Source organism: Lactuca sativa, chromosome 5 (assembly GCF_002870075.4).
Source record: "Lactuca sativa cultivar Salinas chromosome 5, Lsat_Salinas_v11, whole genome shotgun sequence".
Classification (NCBI taxonomy): domain Eukaryota; kingdom Viridiplantae; phylum Streptophyta; class Magnoliopsida; order Asterales; family Asteraceae; genus Lactuca; species Lactuca sativa.
Window position 1 is genome coordinate 49,272,211 of NC_056627.2, and position 18,100 is coordinate 49,290,310.

At 33.1% G+C, this 18,100-nt stretch overlaps 2 protein-coding genes and 1 long non-coding RNA gene across 4 annotated transcripts; 1 reads left to right on the forward strand and 2 right to left on the reverse strand.

Annotated features, from left to right (window-relative positions):
* The first annotated feature begins 1,993 nt into the window (after positions 1-1,993).
* Positions 1,994-3,155, forward strand: LOC111883287 (uncharacterized). The gene is made up of 2 exons (XR_002847397.3): positions 1,994-2,383; positions 2,470-3,155. It is a non-coding gene; the product is annotated as an uncharacterized LOC111883287 (long non-coding RNA).
* A 266-nt stretch (positions 3,156-3,421) lies between these two features.
* Positions 3,422-6,220, reverse strand: LOC111883286 (formin-like protein 20). The gene is made up of 12 exons (XM_023879624.2): positions 5,622-6,220; positions 5,439-5,537; positions 5,280-5,321; positions 5,104-5,184; positions 4,978-5,028; positions 4,787-4,868; positions 4,626-4,720; positions 4,466-4,537; positions 4,271-4,387; positions 4,087-4,155; positions 3,921-3,987; positions 3,422-3,689 (listed from the first exon to the last, which is right to left on the reverse strand). Exons 1-12 carry the CDS (start codon positions 5,679-5,681, stop codon positions 3,583-3,585), a joined length of 942 nt encoding a protein of 313 aa, XP_023735392.1. The 5' UTR covers positions 5,682-6,220; the 3' UTR covers positions 3,422-3,582.
* A 3,953-nt stretch (positions 6,221-10,173) lies between these two features.
* Positions 10,174-13,362, reverse strand: LOC111883275 (protein IMPAIRED IN BABA-INDUCED STERILITY 1). Of its 2 annotated transcripts, XM_023879613.3 has the most exons (9): positions 12,693-13,362; positions 12,291-12,575; positions 11,801-12,121; positions 11,472-11,699; positions 11,265-11,362; positions 11,087-11,180; positions 10,608-10,982; positions 10,396-10,518; positions 10,174-10,215 (listed from the first exon to the last, which is right to left on the reverse strand). In XM_023879613.3, the coding sequence occupies exons 1-9, from the start codon at positions 13,086-13,088 to the stop codon at positions 10,201-10,203; spliced, it is 1,935 nt and encodes a 644-aa protein (XP_023735381.1). In that variant the 5' UTR covers positions 13,089-13,362; the 3' UTR covers positions 10,174-10,200. The 2 variants fall into 2 exon arrangements, with proteins under 2 accessions (XP_023735381.1, XP_023735380.1); XM_023879612.3 differs by having other exon boundaries at positions 10,174-10,518; positions 12,693-13,361.
* Positions 13,363-18,100: the final 4,738 nt, after the last annotated feature.

Below are 18,100 nucleotides of genomic sequence, written 5' to 3' on the forward strand. Positions count from 1 at the left end.
CTCTTAAACTTTTTCTTGTCAGACAAAAACTTCATTTTGTTTTGAGCAAATTGCAACTACTTTTTTAAAGTGTTAATAATGTTTTCTCTTCTTTGAAGTGATTTATCAACAGTTTCATTGTTGGTTTCCCCGGATTGATAGGGCAGATGCAAAAGTGATGGTTGATTATATACGACTTGATATGGAGTAAGTTTGATAGATATATGATAATTAGTATTGTACCACTATTCAACCACTGGCAATCAAAATGACCAATTTTTCATATTTAACCCAATATATATATATATATATATATATATATATATATATATATATATATATATATATATATATATATATATATATATATATATATATATATATATATATATATATATATATCTTAAGTAGCTTTCAAGACATCTATTCACTACCTCTTGCATGGCTGCCTGAGGGTGATAAATTAGTGATAATTTCAATTGAGTATCATGTATTTGAAAGAGAGTTGTTCAGAATTTACTAAGGGAAATAGGATCTCTATTACTTATAATCGTTTATGGCCATCTATGTACCGTGGACACATTATCCATCAATGTTTGGGCAACATCCACACGTGAAAAGCCGGTGAGATAAAGTCATGAAGCGAGGATATCTTCCCATTCTACCGACAACATATATATGACTTCTTTCCCTTGAGAGTTAGGAAGTCCAGTTATGAAACCCATAGAGATATCAACCCATAAAGTTGTAGGTACAAGTAGTGGTTGTAATAAACATGGATATGTAGAAGAATCATATTTGTTCTCCTGACATGTTGTGCAATTTCATATAAATCTACTCACATATTTATGAAAAACCTTTCAAGTAAACAAGGTTTTTAATCTTTTAATAGTTGCATCTCTACCCAAGGCCTTAAGGTGAAGAGTGAAGCCATAAAATTCTTTTATGTTTTTCCCTTCATCCTTGCCAAAAACTATCTTTTATTTCTTATTTATAAGCCCATATTGGATTATGTAGTTAGGAGTGTCTTAAGTAACTCCTCGTTGCTACAATGAATTAAGAAATTCATCATTCTATTAACTCTCTTTTATAAGCTTTATTAAATTAGATTCCACTATAGTGAGTGCTAAACAAAAATTTCACTTCCTTCTGCTCTTGGTAAAGCATCAGCTACTAGATTTTCACTTCCCAATTTGTATTGTATTTAATCAAAACCTATAAGTTTTGAAAGCCAATATTACTGGAATAGAGTGGAAATCTTTTGCTGAAGCAACCACTTTAAACTTTTTTGATGAGTTCCTATAATAAAGTGGTATCCAGTCAAATGTTGTTCCCATTTTTGAACTACAAAGACAATGGTCAGTGGCTCTTTTTCATACACATATAGTTTTTGCCATTTTAGACCGAGTGCTCTACTGATAAAAGCTAAAGGATGTCCTTGTTGCATTAAAACCGCACCAATTTCGTGGTTTGATGCATGATTCTCTATCACAAATACTTATAAAAAGTCTGATACACCTAGAATTGGGTTGAATTTAAAGCTTTCTCTGGTATTTCTAGGGCAGACCGAGGTTCATTTCACCATTTAAATTCTTATTTCTTCAACAGTTGAGTTAATGGTTTGCTTACTAAGGTGTAATTATGAATAATCTTTCTGTAGTAAAATATCATGCCCAATAAACTTCTTAACTCCTTTACATTTTAAGGAATTGGCCATTTATTATTGCTTCTATTTTCTTTTAGGTTGTCTCTAGGCCTTCACCTGATATGAAATGTCCCAAATACTCAACTTTTGATATAACAAAAGTACATTTGCTCGTTTTGGCATATAGTTGATGTTGTTACATTAAATGAAATACAATATTTAAGTGCTCCTAATGTTGAGTTAATGGTGGGTTGTACATTGTTAGACTGTGTTTATAATTATAATAAATAGAGGGTACCTAAATGTAATATTTTATTATATATAATGTGATCTGATGTGATATCTATTGAATTGAACAAGATACGAGTTTTGATTTGGTATCAGAACCAAGTTCCCTTTGGTGCCTCCAACCCTAAATCGGCGATATCTTCTCCACCGTCTCAATTTCTCTTCCGATCAAAACATGGTTGTTATCGTTGCCTTTAGTGATACATAGAAAACTGCTCACAATACCCACAAATTTGCATTCACTCTTTCTCCTACTAACTATGGTTTCTGGAAGGCAATGCTCGAATCATTCCCAATCACCAATCACCAATCACTTGACCGGCTATGTGGATGGCACCATCAAATGTCCAGAACAAAAAATTACCACAACAAATGCAATAACTGATAACCCTAGTTATCCTCATTGGGTTTCCAATGATGCACACATAAGAATGATAATTCTATCTGAAGCATCTTTCCAACATGTTCAAGGTACGACCTCTAGAGATTTGTGGCTTTCGTTAGAACGTGCTTATTCACCAAACTCTGCTTCTTGTGAATACACTTTAAAAACACAGTTACTTCGCATAGAGATGAAAAGTGATGAAACTCCACTGACCTATCTTAGCCGAGCAATGGAATATGTGTCCGCTCTCGCTAATATCGGTGAACTCATGAAGGACAAGGATCTAGTTATGCTTACAATCTCAGGTTTGCGAGATGAATATAATGGTTTAAAATCAAATCTTCTGGCCCGCCATCCATCGATCACCTTCAATGACCTACATGGTCTTTGATCTGACCATGATTACATGATCAACAGATCAACCATGTTACCTGTTGTTGCCTCACCACAAGTTGATTCTAGGGGGTGTTTGGCTAAAAGTGTACTTTGAAGTTTTTACATAAGGAAGAACAGAACTTTTTGGAAAAATCAGTAAATCCTGACTTTTTTGTAACTTTTCCAAAGGACTTTTGAGTTTGAAAAGCTAAGCCAAACACTCCTAGATTCTGTTCATATACAAGTTAGCCAAATCAACTCTTTGAGAATCTAGAATCCTAAGAAGATTGGAGTATTTTGTGTATTTTTCTAACTAATCTCTAGGATGGGTAACTGCCATTAAATGTTGGGAATTCCAACTTAGGAGTGAAATTAAAATTTCTCAGAGATGGGTATTTCCCTTTTCAACTAAATTGACATTTATACCCTTCTTGTAATAATTGTATAACAACTATCCCTATATCAATTTTTCTTCTTTTTCAATTGCTCTATTGAATGATTATATCAGAGATATAAATAGTCTTGAGTTTTAGTTGACCCGATCATAGTCATAACAAAATCAATGTACTTGAGGTCGATAGAGTGGAACAAATTAATTCCAGTTTTTTTTGTGGAAAAGGGAAAAAAAACATTATGGAAAAAATGCAAACGCCTACATTGTATGCCATCATGTGTATGTATACATGCAATTGACCCTCATGGATTGTACCATTTTTGTCTTTTATATATATCATCTATGTATAGCACAATTACAAATGTACAACTTATCTATTAAACTTTTTGCTAGGACATATATTACAATAAACATTATTTGTTAAAATAAATAAATAAATAAATAATAGGTTTTGAAGGTATAACATTTTTAAAAATTTATTGGTAAAAAATAAAAGGTGTATAAAAGAAACATTTCTTATTTTACATTAACACCCTTTACTTCCTCCATTTCAGCCTCCTGTTTACGGTTCTCCTCGTCGCATTTTCGGAAGAGTCTCACAAAGTTCAAAAGGGTCATAGTAGCTGCACAAATAATAATAATAATAAAATAACAAATGAATAACTATTTTTATTACATTTTTCCATTATATTTCAAAATGTGATAATAGATCTTGGGGAACGGAATAAAAGATAAACGAGGCAAATTTGTAAGAAGATAGCACCTAATAGGGAAAGCCTCAATTCAGTGACATTCTCTATTAAGTTCTTTTTGCATTAAGTGAAAATGAAACAAACATATATAAGTTTCGTTACCTTGTTCAAAAGGACAACGAGTAGGGTCTTCACCAAAATATATGGCCAATGCATCAGCATTTCTACACTGTAAGTGTAACACAAACAATTTAATGGAAGAATACAAAAAGTAATCAAGGAAAGGTACTGATTTGACTTTGAGGCAAATTTAGGGTGATTCATTTACCACAATGGAATAGAACTCCATTACACTTGTCATTTCCGCCTCAGCTTGGCCAATGAATTCCTTTAATGTCTAAAAAAGTTCAAATAATAAAAAACATCATTTTTTTTTCAAATGAGAAGTATCTTTTATAGTTTTGAATTACAGAATTCCTTAGTTGCTATTTCAAGGGTTTCTAAGCTACTACCTTATGAAAACCTTGAGATATTGGGCCATCATTTGCAGATGCAGCTAGTTCCTGCTTCGCATTTTCCAGCCCCATGGTAATGGACTGCATTTCGTCTGCTAAAACTTTCAATTCTATCTGTAATTTAGAAAGCCTTTCATTGGTTTTACACATTAATCATGAATCTGTGCAATTAAAACATATGAAAATTCAAACCTCGGTTGCAGCTTCTAGGCTAACAAGATCCTCATGGAAATCTAAAAGGCTTGGGGACTTGGAGGCAATTTTCTTTACACAAGGAAAACAGATGTTGATGATTAAAAAAAATTAATATTTTTAACGAATTAAAGATTTCACATTTTGTATTGAGTTTTACCTTGCACAGATAATGCATTAAAGTCATCTTGCTGTCTGAAGCTCGTGTATCTGTCAATATCAAGAGACTATCCAACTTGAAACCAACAGCAGCACCTACAAAATTTGGATATTAACATCAATAAAACTAATTTATTTATCTAATGATGTTGATGTTGTTACCTCTAGCAGTTCCTTGATTTAATGTATTCCCCAAATATAAAATTCTCTTCATGATTTCTTTCAACTTTGTGGACCTCCGCACCTAACAAATCCAATAACAGAATTATATCAACTAAGTACAGAAAAGGTAAAAGCAGAAGAGGGTAGAATGAATTCATAATAGTAGTAGACCTAGATCATGATCACCTCACCTCATCGCATGCAGAGTTTACTGTGTTTAGACTCGTTTTGAATTCTGAAAGCTGAAACAATATTCCAACTCAAATATAATCACATCAAATATTACATTAACTATTACAAACTAACCAACCACCAACCTGAACGTTAAATTTTATTTTGAACAGAAAAACCCTTAATTTTGCATCCATGCGTGGCACCTTCATTAGCTCCAGGAAATACTGCAATAGCCAAGTAAAATTTCATTTTCATAAGATAAACTCTTGATAGATATTAAATAAAATGAAATAAAAAGTTATGATGGGTTGATACTGACCTGTTCGCGCTTGCCAAGTGTCTCATAGTCATCTGTGAATTTCTGAACAGTCACAATGCAGAAGAAGATCAATACGTAAACGGGACAAGTACTTTTACATAAGAATATTATATACTTAAAATCTACATAGAATACCAAGTAAATGAGTTATGGCTTCACCTTGAGTTGCTCCATCTCTTCATTCGTGGGATAGAATTTGAGACAATCTTCTAGTTGATCGGAATCTATAAGCTCATCATTCATAGCTAAAATTGCAGTCTACAGAATCCAGATGATGGATAAAGTTGCAATTAGCCAATTGAAAACGGGTACATAAGCCAACTTGATCAAAAGGGTACTTACCACCAAATCAGAAAGTGGCATCTTAAGTTTTGCAAGCATGATTTCCATGTTATTCGCCATTTTCAGATCAAAATACAATTAAGAATGCAATCATGGAAAGGAACAGTGAGAACGCAAACAATCACGGGAATCTGAAAGGACGCATACAAAGATCGCGCTAAGAACGTAAAAAATAAAAGGTAATCTTAAGGATAATGTACTCAATTCACCAATTCAATGAAAAAAAGACCCACAAAATAAAAAATTTATCGTCAGGTCAAGTATTATGATTATGATAAATGACGTAATCTAGGTTGGGGAAAGAATCTGCGATATTATTGTATTTATTGGCAGCAAGATTGATAGGGTTTTCTGAGAAATCATGGGTAAGATGATGACAATCGAAGAAATTATATTGAATTCGATGATTCAAGAAATCTATGAAGGGGAGTGAGGAATATTGCAATTGATTCAGGGAATTCGTCACGGCAATGGAAATGCTTTGATTTCTATTGCACGTGGAATCAGAACAAAACACAAACGAGATTATGGAGGAAGAAAGGAGGGAAGGGAAGAACATTGATCAATTTTTCTTTTTCATTATTGTATTTAGTTTGTTCTACGTAAATTATCAAGGAAACCAATAAAGGATTGATTTGATTTAAGTCTAACTTACAAGAATGGTCCTTCAATTTTTCGATATTATTTTGTAATTTTGGATCTAAACTTCTAAATTTGCAATTTTGTTGCATGATGGTTATGCCCGATCCTACTTACCACATCTATATAAATACTATGTGTAATTTTAATATTTTTATCATATTAGAAGTAATGTGTTATTTTAATATTTTTATCATATTAATTCACTAGGCTTGTGAAATTAAATAGACTTTTGAATTGAGTTTGAAGGCTTGACAAACCGCAACCATCAAATATCAAGTACCTATAACCGAACACATTGTATAATGCAATATATCTCACCGAAAAAAAATAAAAAATAAAAAAATAAATAAAAAATAAAAAATAAAAAAAAAAAAAAATGCCTACACCAAGACACATGCTATGTATGGTCTGACAGTCATACCTGAAACGTTAGTAAAACAAGTATATTATAGTAGGTTAGAAACTCATTTTTTGGAAATATGATTATCGACTAGACATAACTCTTTCTTTATCTACACCATTAAGTTTCATGAGTCCGACCATAAACTTTTGCCTATAAATATCGAATTTAGATTGACTTAAGTTTAGATTGACTTAAGTGTTTAACTGTTAAGTGGATGGAGGTTTTCCTTCCCAACCCACTCAACCCATTGCCATCTTATTTTTTTTCCCCTCTCACTTCTATATTTCCTAACCCACAACATATGAAAATCATATCTTTTCCACCACTCAACCCACTTGTCATATCATTTTTTTATTTAATTAAATTAAAAAATATAAATAAAATAAAATATAACATTTTTTATTCAAAAATAAAAGTTTGCTAATTTAATATATATATATATATATATATATATATATATATATATATATATATATATATATATATATATATATATATATATATATAGTGGAGGCTAAATTTAGACGTGGGTGGAAGAATCTACTCGTCGAGTCGGAAACCCCTACTCGACGAGTAGACTTGTCTGGATGAAACCCTAAATTTAAAGGTTTGCACCATATTTAAACACATTCAGTGGCATCCACTCCAGCCTCCATCACCCTCAGACCCCATTCTCGAAACCCTAATCAGTTATGAGTGTTCTTGAGCTATTTTGGTGCCATTTTTGTGATTTGAAGCTTGGACAAGGAAGGAAAGGCTTGGAGGTTCAAGAAGAAGGCAATAGATCCCAGAGTCTTGGTTGCATTTCCAGCTTGTTTGAGGTAAAAAAAGCTTCAACCTTGACTTCCCATTTGTTAGATCTTCTTTAGGGCTTGAATCTTGTCATTTTTGGGGAATTTCTAAGTCACCTTCAGGTTTAGAGCATAATGTATAGTGTTGACTTCAGATCTTGAACCTTGGAGGGTTCTCATGGCATAAAGGTGCCAACTTTATTGCTATAAGAGTCCCATGCACCATATAAACCTCTTTTTAAGACCATTTGAGCCAAATACCCCATGCATGAACGTCAAGTTTGTAACTTTACGTGTAATATAGACCCTAAGAGGTCAGATCTATGTTTTGAATGCATTAAGCCCGAATGAAGTCGACTGAATTGTTTTGGACATGGAGGGACTCGACGAGTCACTCATTTGACTCGGCGAGTCAGGTTGCAGTTTCCCCCAAACCTCTTCTGATAATGGGCAATGTGTTAAGCTGGAAGAACACTCAGCCAGTTAGGTTCATTATGGGCCTGAAGATCATGGAACTCAGTGAGTTCAAGACTAAGTTCCAACTACATGAAAAAGAACTCGCCAAGTCCAGGACTAGACGTGCCTTCTTACATGAAGAAGGACTCGACGAGTTTAAAGATGAACTCGACGAGTCAGTTGTAGAAAGTCCCGACTTTGTATGAAGGAGAACTCAGCAAGTTCTTAAAAGACTTGGCGAGTAGGGTTGAAGCTCTTAGTGTTCTGAGGATTATGGAACTCAGCAAGTTGGTGGGTCCACTCGGCGAGTTGAGTCTACCAGATGTTGACTTTGACCTAGAGTTGACTTTGACCAAGGTGTTGACCTTGACTTTGACTTTGATATGAGTTGACCATGAAATGGTAATTAAGGAAGATTGTTATGTGTAGGAATCGAGAGGAGTTGATCCCGGCAACGAGGACAGTTTAGACACTTTACGACACTGAGGTGAGTTACCTTCCAGTAGAAGTGGGTCTAAGGCACCAAGGTCGGCCCACTAGTAAGAGATTATATTAGAGATGATTGTCTTTGTGATAATTATTTGGTATGTTGCTATATGTTATGATTATGTTCTAGGATGCTAAATGTGTTAGTAATATTAGGGGCAGAACAGTCCCCAGTTACAATTTGGAAGATACCGAAGGGGTAGAAAGCACTCATGCATGCCTAGATATATGTTCATGATATGTTATTATGTGGTAGTGGTAGGGGTGAAATAGTCCTCACTTGCTGGTTGAAAGATACCGAAGGGGAGGTTAGCTCCCGACTACCGGTTGAAAGATACCGAATGAGAGGTTAGCTCATAGCTACCAGTTGTAAGATACCGAAGGGGAGGTTAGCTCCTGGTTACCGGTTGTAAGATACTGAAGGGGAGACCAGTTCCTAGTTATGTCAGTTAGATACCGGTTGAAAGATACCGATGGACAGACCTTATGTGGTATGATGGGGGAACTCACTAAGCTTCGTGCTTATAGTTTTCAGTTTTGTTTCAGGTACCTCTCAGCGAAGGGGAAGAAGCTGGCGTGGTAGCTGCACATCACACACCCACACACAGGATTTCCACACCATGACATTCTTGGGATTGTACTCTGATGTTATTATTGTTTTCATGATATAACTTTGAGACATGTGACTGTGGTTTTGATGAAATGATATGACTTGATGATATTTTCTTATAAATGGTTTTCTAAATTGTTGTACTAAAATTAAATTTTTGGTCTTCAAAATTTGGGATGTTATAATATATATATATATATATATATATATATATATATATATATATATATATATATATATATATATATATATATATATATATATATATAACATGGGAATTAATATATAAGAGAGAGAAAAAAAAAAGGGGGGGGGGGGGGGGGGGGGGGGGGGACGGAATGAATGATAAAGAAAAGGTGAAACAATGAAATATTTAACATGGGAATTAACACGGCTTCGTGAACCCGTTGATAAGCATTAAAACAAGAAACTCACTGAACCCGCTTTTGAAGGGAACATAAATCGGCGATACTGACCAGTAGCTCACTACACCGTTGGCAACCCAAACAACGACTTCGTCCGCCCTTAGAGCAGAGTCTTGGAGATCTATCACAAGGTTTGTCTAACAGTTCGTGGTGGCGTTGTCATATACGATAACATCAATTATTATGATGGTTTGAGATGTTTCCGTAAAGTTTTAATTTGGATGTTATTTCCAAATGTTCAAGGGTGTTATATATAAGCTAAAAAGTATACCAGATTACAAATAAGTTCGATCATTAACCAAGATGTCTTTACCCTAACGGTAAGATGAGATGTCCTCTTTCAATTAAATTCAAGATTTAAGTTCCATCCAGAACATTTGTGAAATTCAAGAGTAGTTAAATCAAAATTCAAAATATAATGAAATTCAAAAAACTAATAATCCAATCCAATAACACAAATCCATGAAACCATATATAGTGAGAGTCAAAAAAACACTAGTCGAAATATACAATATGCGTGTAAAAGAAAAAAAAAAAATCATCCACGCGTATTTATTACTCATTGTGTTAAATCACTAACATTTTTTTTTCAATTTTACCGCATACATACATAAGTCTTACACGTAGTGCCGCAGCCCGTAAGGGTCTTAACTGGGCCTAGAAGAAATGAGCTTTTCGGGTTGTTTGGCAGATTCATGTCAAGGTCCGTTTATGCATCTCTAAATGGACTCTTTAAACATATCAAGAATCATCAACATCCGTCCATTCAACCATTCTGTAGCTGTACATTCATATCTAATATCTTACTACTTTTTATAAGAAAGAAAACTAAAATCATCATCAGACATTTTGATCTTTGAAACTGTCAGAAACTCTAAAAAATTCAAACTTTTGAAACGCTTTCTCTTCAAAACTCATTCAAGAATCATGGCATGTGATGGATCGTTTTCAAAGGCTTTACCTTTTTGGAACGAACAGCCTGGCGAATCTGGCGTTCATGCCTCTCCAAAAGTTCATCAATTTGATGGGATTGAGATAACAAAGGACCCGAATACTCAACTTTGTCTTCTTGATTCTGATAAATCTGTATCCAAAACTTCAAAACTTCAACACCAAAGAATCAATCGAAAACCTTCATGGGATTCGCTAAATTCAAAATAAAAACCAACTTACCAAATCGATTTTCTTAAAAATAGGTAAATCTTGAGAGGGGTAACCATCAAATCGGCCTCTAGAACTGATTCTTTCAATCTTTTCTGAAAAAATTGGTTCTCTTGGATGTAATGTTGAATGTTCTGATATGCGACTTTTTGAACTCGATCTACTGTGTGATCTTATAGACGAAGGATCATCAAGTCGCCTTCTTGCCCATGCAAAACCACTTGAACCTGAAACTTGTAAAGGACCCGAAAATGGAATCTCTTCATGGGACCCACGGTTTATTTTGTTTACACGTGGCTCAAAACCTATGATTATGTCACTTTCTTTATCATGATCTAAACTAATTCCATTAATTTTGTGCCTTACTTCGGTTCTGATTGGCAAATTCTGTACAACAAGTCGTTCAAATATTAGAAAGTAGACACGCATACGCATGATCATGTTTATATAATACATTTATATAACATATATATGTATATATATATATATACCTCCTCAGGCATCAATTTACACATGCCATTAGGGTAATTCCTATTGAATCTTCGTGATGTTTCAGGCTCTCGATTTCTTTCAACATGCCTCTTCCTGTAAAAGACATGAAAAATCCTCATAAGGTAACATCCATATTTTTTTTATTGATATTGTAGAAAAAATACTATTCACATTTACCTTCTAGAGTGTTCCCGATGCTTTGTATCAATTTCTTTAGTTGGAGGGTATTTTGGTAAGCTCGATGGTTGACATGCATAAGGCTTTGTAGTAAAATACTGTTAATACCATATCAAAGAGTAAGCTTCCAAAATGTGAGGACTTTGATTTTTTGTTATTTCAGCATTCTATACTCATGTTATTTCATATGTGATGTGAATAAGTTACCTCAGATTCAAGGGCAGAAGAGGCGGACCCACGCTTATAGGGTTCAATGGATAACAAAGTCTCTATAAGATTTACAGTGTTTTTTGGTAGATCTTTAAAAGTTTCCCATAAACAGCTTTTGTATGGACGTTGTGGTTTAAACAGTGTGGCATGTGGAAGCTTTGACTTTTTCCAATAATCTTCACATGGTGATCCACAAAGCTTAAAGATTTTGTGCATTTGTTCAACCTGAAGTTACACCACAAAGAAAATGATTCCAAGACTTTTCCATTTTTGTTTCAAGAAACTCTAACTTTGACTTTTGAAAGTCAAGTATGTAGTATTTTTACCTCAGTTCTACCTTGAAGAAGAGGTACACCAAGAAGAAGCTCTGCAAACACACACCCTATACTCCATAGATCCACTGAAGCTTCATAATCCGTGGACCCCAATAAAAGTTCAGGAGGCCGATACCATAAAGTAACAACTTTACTAGTCAAAGGTCGTTTATCTTGAGCTAAATTACAAAAATTAGCCAACCCAAAATCACCTATTTTTATAATTCCTTCATTATTTACCAAAAGATTCGCCCCTTTAATGTCACGATGCATTATTCCTTGTGAATGACAATGCTTCAGCCCCGATAACAATTGCTTCATGTAGCACTTTATCTGTTTCATCCAAATCTCAAACTATAACAAAAAAAAAACAAAAAAAACAAATTGCATGTAATAGCAACGTGCTTTACTCTTCTTATCAATATAGCAACAAGATAAAGTATGTTGCTATTGCATGTAATTTTTGACAATAATAAAGATACGAACTTTGCATGTTACAAACCTGGGATTCTGTGAATTTGATTTTGGGGGAAGATAAAAGTCCTGAAATATCGTGTTCCATGTACTCAAAGACAAGGTATATGCTACATGATAACTGTGAGGTTATTATCCCATCTAGTTTCATGATATTTGGATGATCAAGTCTTCTAAGAATCACTATTTCACGAGCCATAAATCGAACACTTTCGGGTTCAAAATTGTCGAATCTCACCTTCTTTAGGGCAACTATCTTTCCCGATTCTAGATCACGAGCACGAAAAACACTGCTGTATGTACCTTGCCCGATCTATTGAAACAATAACGAGATATGAAGAACATCAATGATTCGTTGAAGAAGTTATAATGAAAACATACAGTGAATAATCTGTTTGTTTGTGTAAAATGGTGAGGTAAAGTGATGAACCTTTTCTAATTTTTCAAAGGATTCGGCTTTGAGAGGCAACCAACCATGAATGGCTTCACCGGCGACTGCAGTGAGCCACGCCGGCCAACCAGCAGCCACCTGCTCTACTTCAACGTATCTATGTAAATTACCCAACCTAAAGCTCACCGACTCACCGCCGCCGATGGTGAAATTCGTCCTCCCTGATTCACCCAACTCGCTCCCATTCAGCCCTGACTCACTCCTTGTATTCCCTTTCTTCTTCCTCCGTTTCTTGGTCTCTAATTGCGCCACCACATCATCGCCATTCCCATCAAAATTCCGTCCAGAACCACCCACCGCATTGTCCCGAAACCCCCCAGAATGATCCACCGCCGGCGTCACTGGCACTGTCTGTTTTGATGTTACACAGCCCATTTGTCACAGTGCTTCAAGAAACTCTGTATCCATGACAAATATTTGAGCCGAAAGAAAATACAAATCAAACCCAGATCAAGAATTAGGACGATCTTGTTTGATTCGCAATCTGGTTTGTAAAGACGACGGAAAATTCTTCTGAAGTAACTTTTTCTCTTTCTCTTTATAGAAATCTACCCCAAAATTGCAGAAAATAAGCAAGGGACCGGATCAAGTAACGAACACAGACATCCAGTTGCACTACTTTTCAGTGGTCTAAAGACACTAAATTTATTGGCCATTTTCAAAGATGGCTTGTATAAATATTAGTGAAAATTTTATATAATTTGACATTATTTTCATTTTCATTATGTTGTAGACTTGTGCAATTTTTTATGATATATTTTTATTAGATCATTTTTATAATAAATAATATTGATTTTGTGTAACATTTATCAGCAGACATTTTTTTTTGTTTTTAACTATCTTCCTAGTTTTTATTATACAAAACTTTCAATCCATAAACTTATGTTATAATGTTGAGATCAAACTCCATAACCAATACTCATGTCATCATAAAAATGGAAAACTCATGTCATCATAAAAGTGAAAATCCCATGTCATCATATGGTTTGCTAGATGTGGTTACTTGTTTTTTTTTTCTTTGTTCATCATATATAAAGTAGGGTAAAGGAAAAGGGCTAAAGCGGAAACTTAGTGTGGTAAGCTTTCACTTTTCTCACATTGGTCAATGAAAATCAATATCTTTTACATTTTGACCCCACAAGTTATGATAAATATTATCCAAAGCACTAAATACATCATAAAAAGCTTCACATGATAATTGATGTTTCTACCGACGGGTGTCCACATTTTAAATGGATGGCTAAAATAAAGCATTTTATTGCTACTTTTCAATATATATGATTATACACATCTCAACTGGGTTTGCTTCTATTTTTGTGCCATTTACGTTAGCATATATTTTAGTAACAAAAACTCAACATAAATTCAAAATATAATATATGAATAACCTTTTTTTTGAAATTTTACAATGGATTCTTGGTAAAACAAAGTATGAAATAAAAATGAAAGGGATTACAAAAAAAAAAAGGGTATAACAACACATAGTGCAAATACAACTTATGCTTGTTTATATGTTAGTATATCGATCCATTGTGACACTAACTTGCAGCCGGTTGTCATCCTTATATCATAAGTATAAAATAAATTGATTGAAATAATATAAAATTAAGCAAGAAAATTTTTATATAAACATGTTATATATTCCCAAATAAAAAAATAAAAGTTTTTTACATGTAATATATATATATATATATATATATATATATATATATATATATATATATATATATATATATATATATATATATATTCAAAATGATTTTTTTTTTGTTTGTAGCAGTGAGATTGTATTTCATAAGAAATTATCTTCAATGGCGAAAAACAACAAGTGGCACCAGAAGAAAAAAAATTGCTGCATATGCCTGAAAAAAAGAGCTGCATTCGTCTAGAAATGGGTTGCATAATGTCCTAGAGCTTAATATGTAATATAGAAAATAACACTTTATTGAATATATAATGGAAGATCTACTTTATAAAATATTTCCAATTATATTAAAAATAAGTTATGATAAAAAAAATGTTTTAAAAGCCATTTTTTGTATTTTATAAAATTATAAGTAAAAAAAATAAAAAATAAAAAAAACCTAAGAGGTGAACTTTATTCTCCAAATAAATGCTTTATTATATATATTAACTTATGATATTTTATAATTTTCATAAAAAAAAGTTGGTTAAAGGACCGTATTTTATTTTATAAAAAATTGGTTTAGACATACTTCAAAGTGGCCATGTTATACTTCTAATGACTTTTTTTTTTTTGAAAGGTAGGGTTAATATTTTCCTAGGCTTGAACCTAGTACCTCATGGTTAGAAGCTTCAAATTAGACATTTTGTTAACCAAGTGAACTAACCCCAACTTATGCTTCTAAGACCATCTTTAATGGTAGTTTAATGGGGAGTTTAATCCCATTAAACTCAAAATTCTCATTGTAGGTTAATGACATGGCACTCAATAGAATGGGGAGTTCAATCCCCATTGAACTCCACACTCTCTCTCCTCTCACACACATATAAATGATGTGGCAATCCATTAAATTGTATTGGGTTTAATGGAGTGTAGAGTTTAATAGGTAAAATTGTATTGTAAGTGGAATGTACATGTGGCAATCCATTGAACTCATTTGAGTTCAATGCATTGAAGATGGCCTAATGACTAATTGGTATGTACTATTACCACTTAGACATAATGGCATTCTAATATTACATGTATAACAATCATAAATGGCTTGAGAGGGATCTTAGTTAGAGGATCTGTGACTTCAGTGGGGATTTTATAAATCTTAACATCATCTGTGTCAACAATAACACATGAGATAATATTTCATGAAAGTTTGCATGAATGTTGTCACAAAGAATTTGAATTGGACTTTAGTTACTGATTGTGACTCTATCGATCCACAATAAACTTCTTGATCCAAACAACTTCCTTCGACGCATCACATGTTGCTTGGGACTTGAAGTAATCATAGTCAATATTTGATGTTAATGTTGTGTAACACAATTCCTCATTAAGGCCTTTTTTTGCTAAAAATGTATCTTTAGCACTTCATAAGTATTTCATGAGTGTGGTATTACATGTTTTTATCCGTGAATTATGCAAATCTTCCATCATTTTGATATGATTTTTACAACTTCATTGATATAAAAGAGGACCTTGCCTGGGACTTAAAGTCGCCATAGTCAATTTGGAAGTTCATGTTGTGTGACACGTCCTCATCGAGACCATTATTTACTAAAAATGTGTCTTTAGCACTTCATAAGTACTTAGTGTGTTAGGTATTATAAGTTTTTATCCTTGAATTACATAACTAGAATGGAATCAGTGCGCCTTTGGCGCTGTGGTTTTGGAATTAAACTGCATCACAGTTACGTAAGACTTAGACATAGCAACAAAATATTTACAACATCAGATTTCTTGCAAAAGGACAGTTACATACCAACATAATATTCATAGCAAAAGATTACTTCCTTAAGGGTTGCATAGGTACATATTGTTTATTTATAGTAGAACATCACTAAATAGATAAACATATTACTTATAAGGATGTTTGTCTTCAGGGAGTTTCTTGATTTGTTGTTTGAGATTGTTGATAAGGACGTCATATTTTTCCTGCATTTCATGAATGGTGTTGGTCATTTTTGATGTCTCGTAGTGGTTGTCAAGCAACACATGTTACGTAGTGTTTGAACATCAACGTCGTCACCGTGATTTGTTATGTATAGTCGGATATTTTTGTCAATTGTGAAACTTTCTTCTAACCTCGATTGAGTTGCTTCAAGTATGTCTGCAATTTCTCTAAGGAAGTCGATCATAATCATCAAAGTGTTATTGAAATATGTACTATTCATTTTGATATTTATGATGCGATGTGGTTTAAATTTAGTTTTCAAAGTTACAATTTATATGTGTGGTATATTGTCATTTTGTGCATGTAGATAATGTAAGTTATAGTTATAGACATCCATGTGTGATGTTTTCCTGTTTGTAGCATTGCTTATTGATTAATTGCAAAGTAATCGAGAATAGTACGTGGCTTGTTATGCAGTGGGTTGGTAACAAATGTTATAGTAGGTTACAGTTGAAGATTATTATTATATGATGACAACTTTAAGTAAGTAAAAAACAATAATAGTAAATAAAATTTATAAAAACTTATAAACGTGTGTGTGGTTAGTTACATAGAAAAATTTAGTTGGAATATTACTTTCATGTTTTCTAATAATATTTTTTTATTTAGGTCATATTAATTTAGTTTATATGAATATGTAAAAAAAATTTAACTGACTCTTACTGTGATGTTGTATAAATATATATTTTTGCTTTACTTAAAATCAATTACGTTTTTTTTTTATTATTTTATAGAAAAGGTGAACAGTAAGCTGTTATAGGTTGTAGTTGATAAGATATTAATAAAGAAAAGAAACAGAAGGCAAGATATGTGCCCCAAAATGAAAAGGCGAAGACTCCCATGTGCAATGAAGAAAGAGAAGAAAATATATTGTTCACGAAAGTTTTAAGCTTTTATGTTATATATAATTCCACGGGAAGGCATGATTGACTTGGGCCACGACCCATATCATCATTCTAAAGGGGCAGTTGTTTTGGGTCAAAACTAGTTCCTTCCGTTCCAAAATTATTGTCAACCTTACTATTTTAGTTTGTTCCAAAATTACTGTCCACTACTACCAAAAGTAGATATACATTTTTACCATATTACCCCTAACATTTAATAAAGTAAACTTCAATAATTACAAATGCACATTTCCTATTGTTTTTAGAAAATGGCAAGATGATCATTTTACTCAAAAAGACAAAACTAATGATTTTTTTTCTTAATCTTTGTATTTTTTTTCTGTGGACAATAATTTTGGGACGGAGGGAGTATGAATCTGGACTTGAAATTTTGTCTTCAATCTTCACCTGATCGTAACTCAACGTCGTCACAGCATGATGATCAAATATGGGAAAGATGTCCAATATTTGTCTATTTTTATATCTATGTATCTTCCAAGTATTTCTTCATAGGCATGCTACTTTAGGACACAAAAATATGTCCACATTATACTCTGACATGCTCAAAATACATACAACAGCAAGAAAACAGACCTTGATATTTTTCATTAGTAATCTGAAGAAATTGGTTTATTGTCATAATCAGATTTATAGTAGAATTTAATAAAATGAGGCATTTTCATTATTCTGAAACATATGTAAATGGTAGCAAAACTGGAATTGATATCTTTTCAATTGTTGATCTAATATTATCAAGTAAAGCTTTAGAGGTACCTTGATGAACAAACCAAGTTGAAAATGAAGGTTGATGATGTTGATTGTTGAATGCATAAAATGAGGAACAAAAATATCCACTGTGAAAAGATGTTAGATG

Bases quoted from the DNA above. Each gene is read 5' to 3' on its own strand.
- LOC111883286 (XM_023879624.2), bottom strand. From the start codon at position 5,681: ATGGCGAATAACATGGAAATCATGCTTGCAAAACTTAAGATGCCACTT. The intron at 5,185-5,279 runs GTCAGTATCAAC...TGGCTATTGCAG, and splicing joins CACTTGGCAAGCGCGAACAG to TATTTCCTGGAGCTAATGAA. The intron at 4,869-4,977 runs GTGAGGTGATCA...TGGATTTGTTAG, and splicing joins TAAACTCTGCATGCGATGAG to GTGCGGAGGTCCACAAAGTT.
- LOC111883275 (XM_023879612.3), bottom strand. From the start codon at position 13,088: ATGGGCTGTGTAACATCAAAACAGACAGTGCCAGTGACGCCGGCGGTG. The intron at 11,700-11,800 runs GTAAAAATACTA...GTGTAACTTCAG, and splicing joins TTCTTCAAGGTAGAACTGAG to GTTGAACAAATGCACAAAAT. The intron at 10,983-11,086 runs GTATATATATAT...CTTGTTGTACAG, and splicing joins GTAAATTGATGCCTGAGGAG to AATTTGCCAATCAGAACCGA.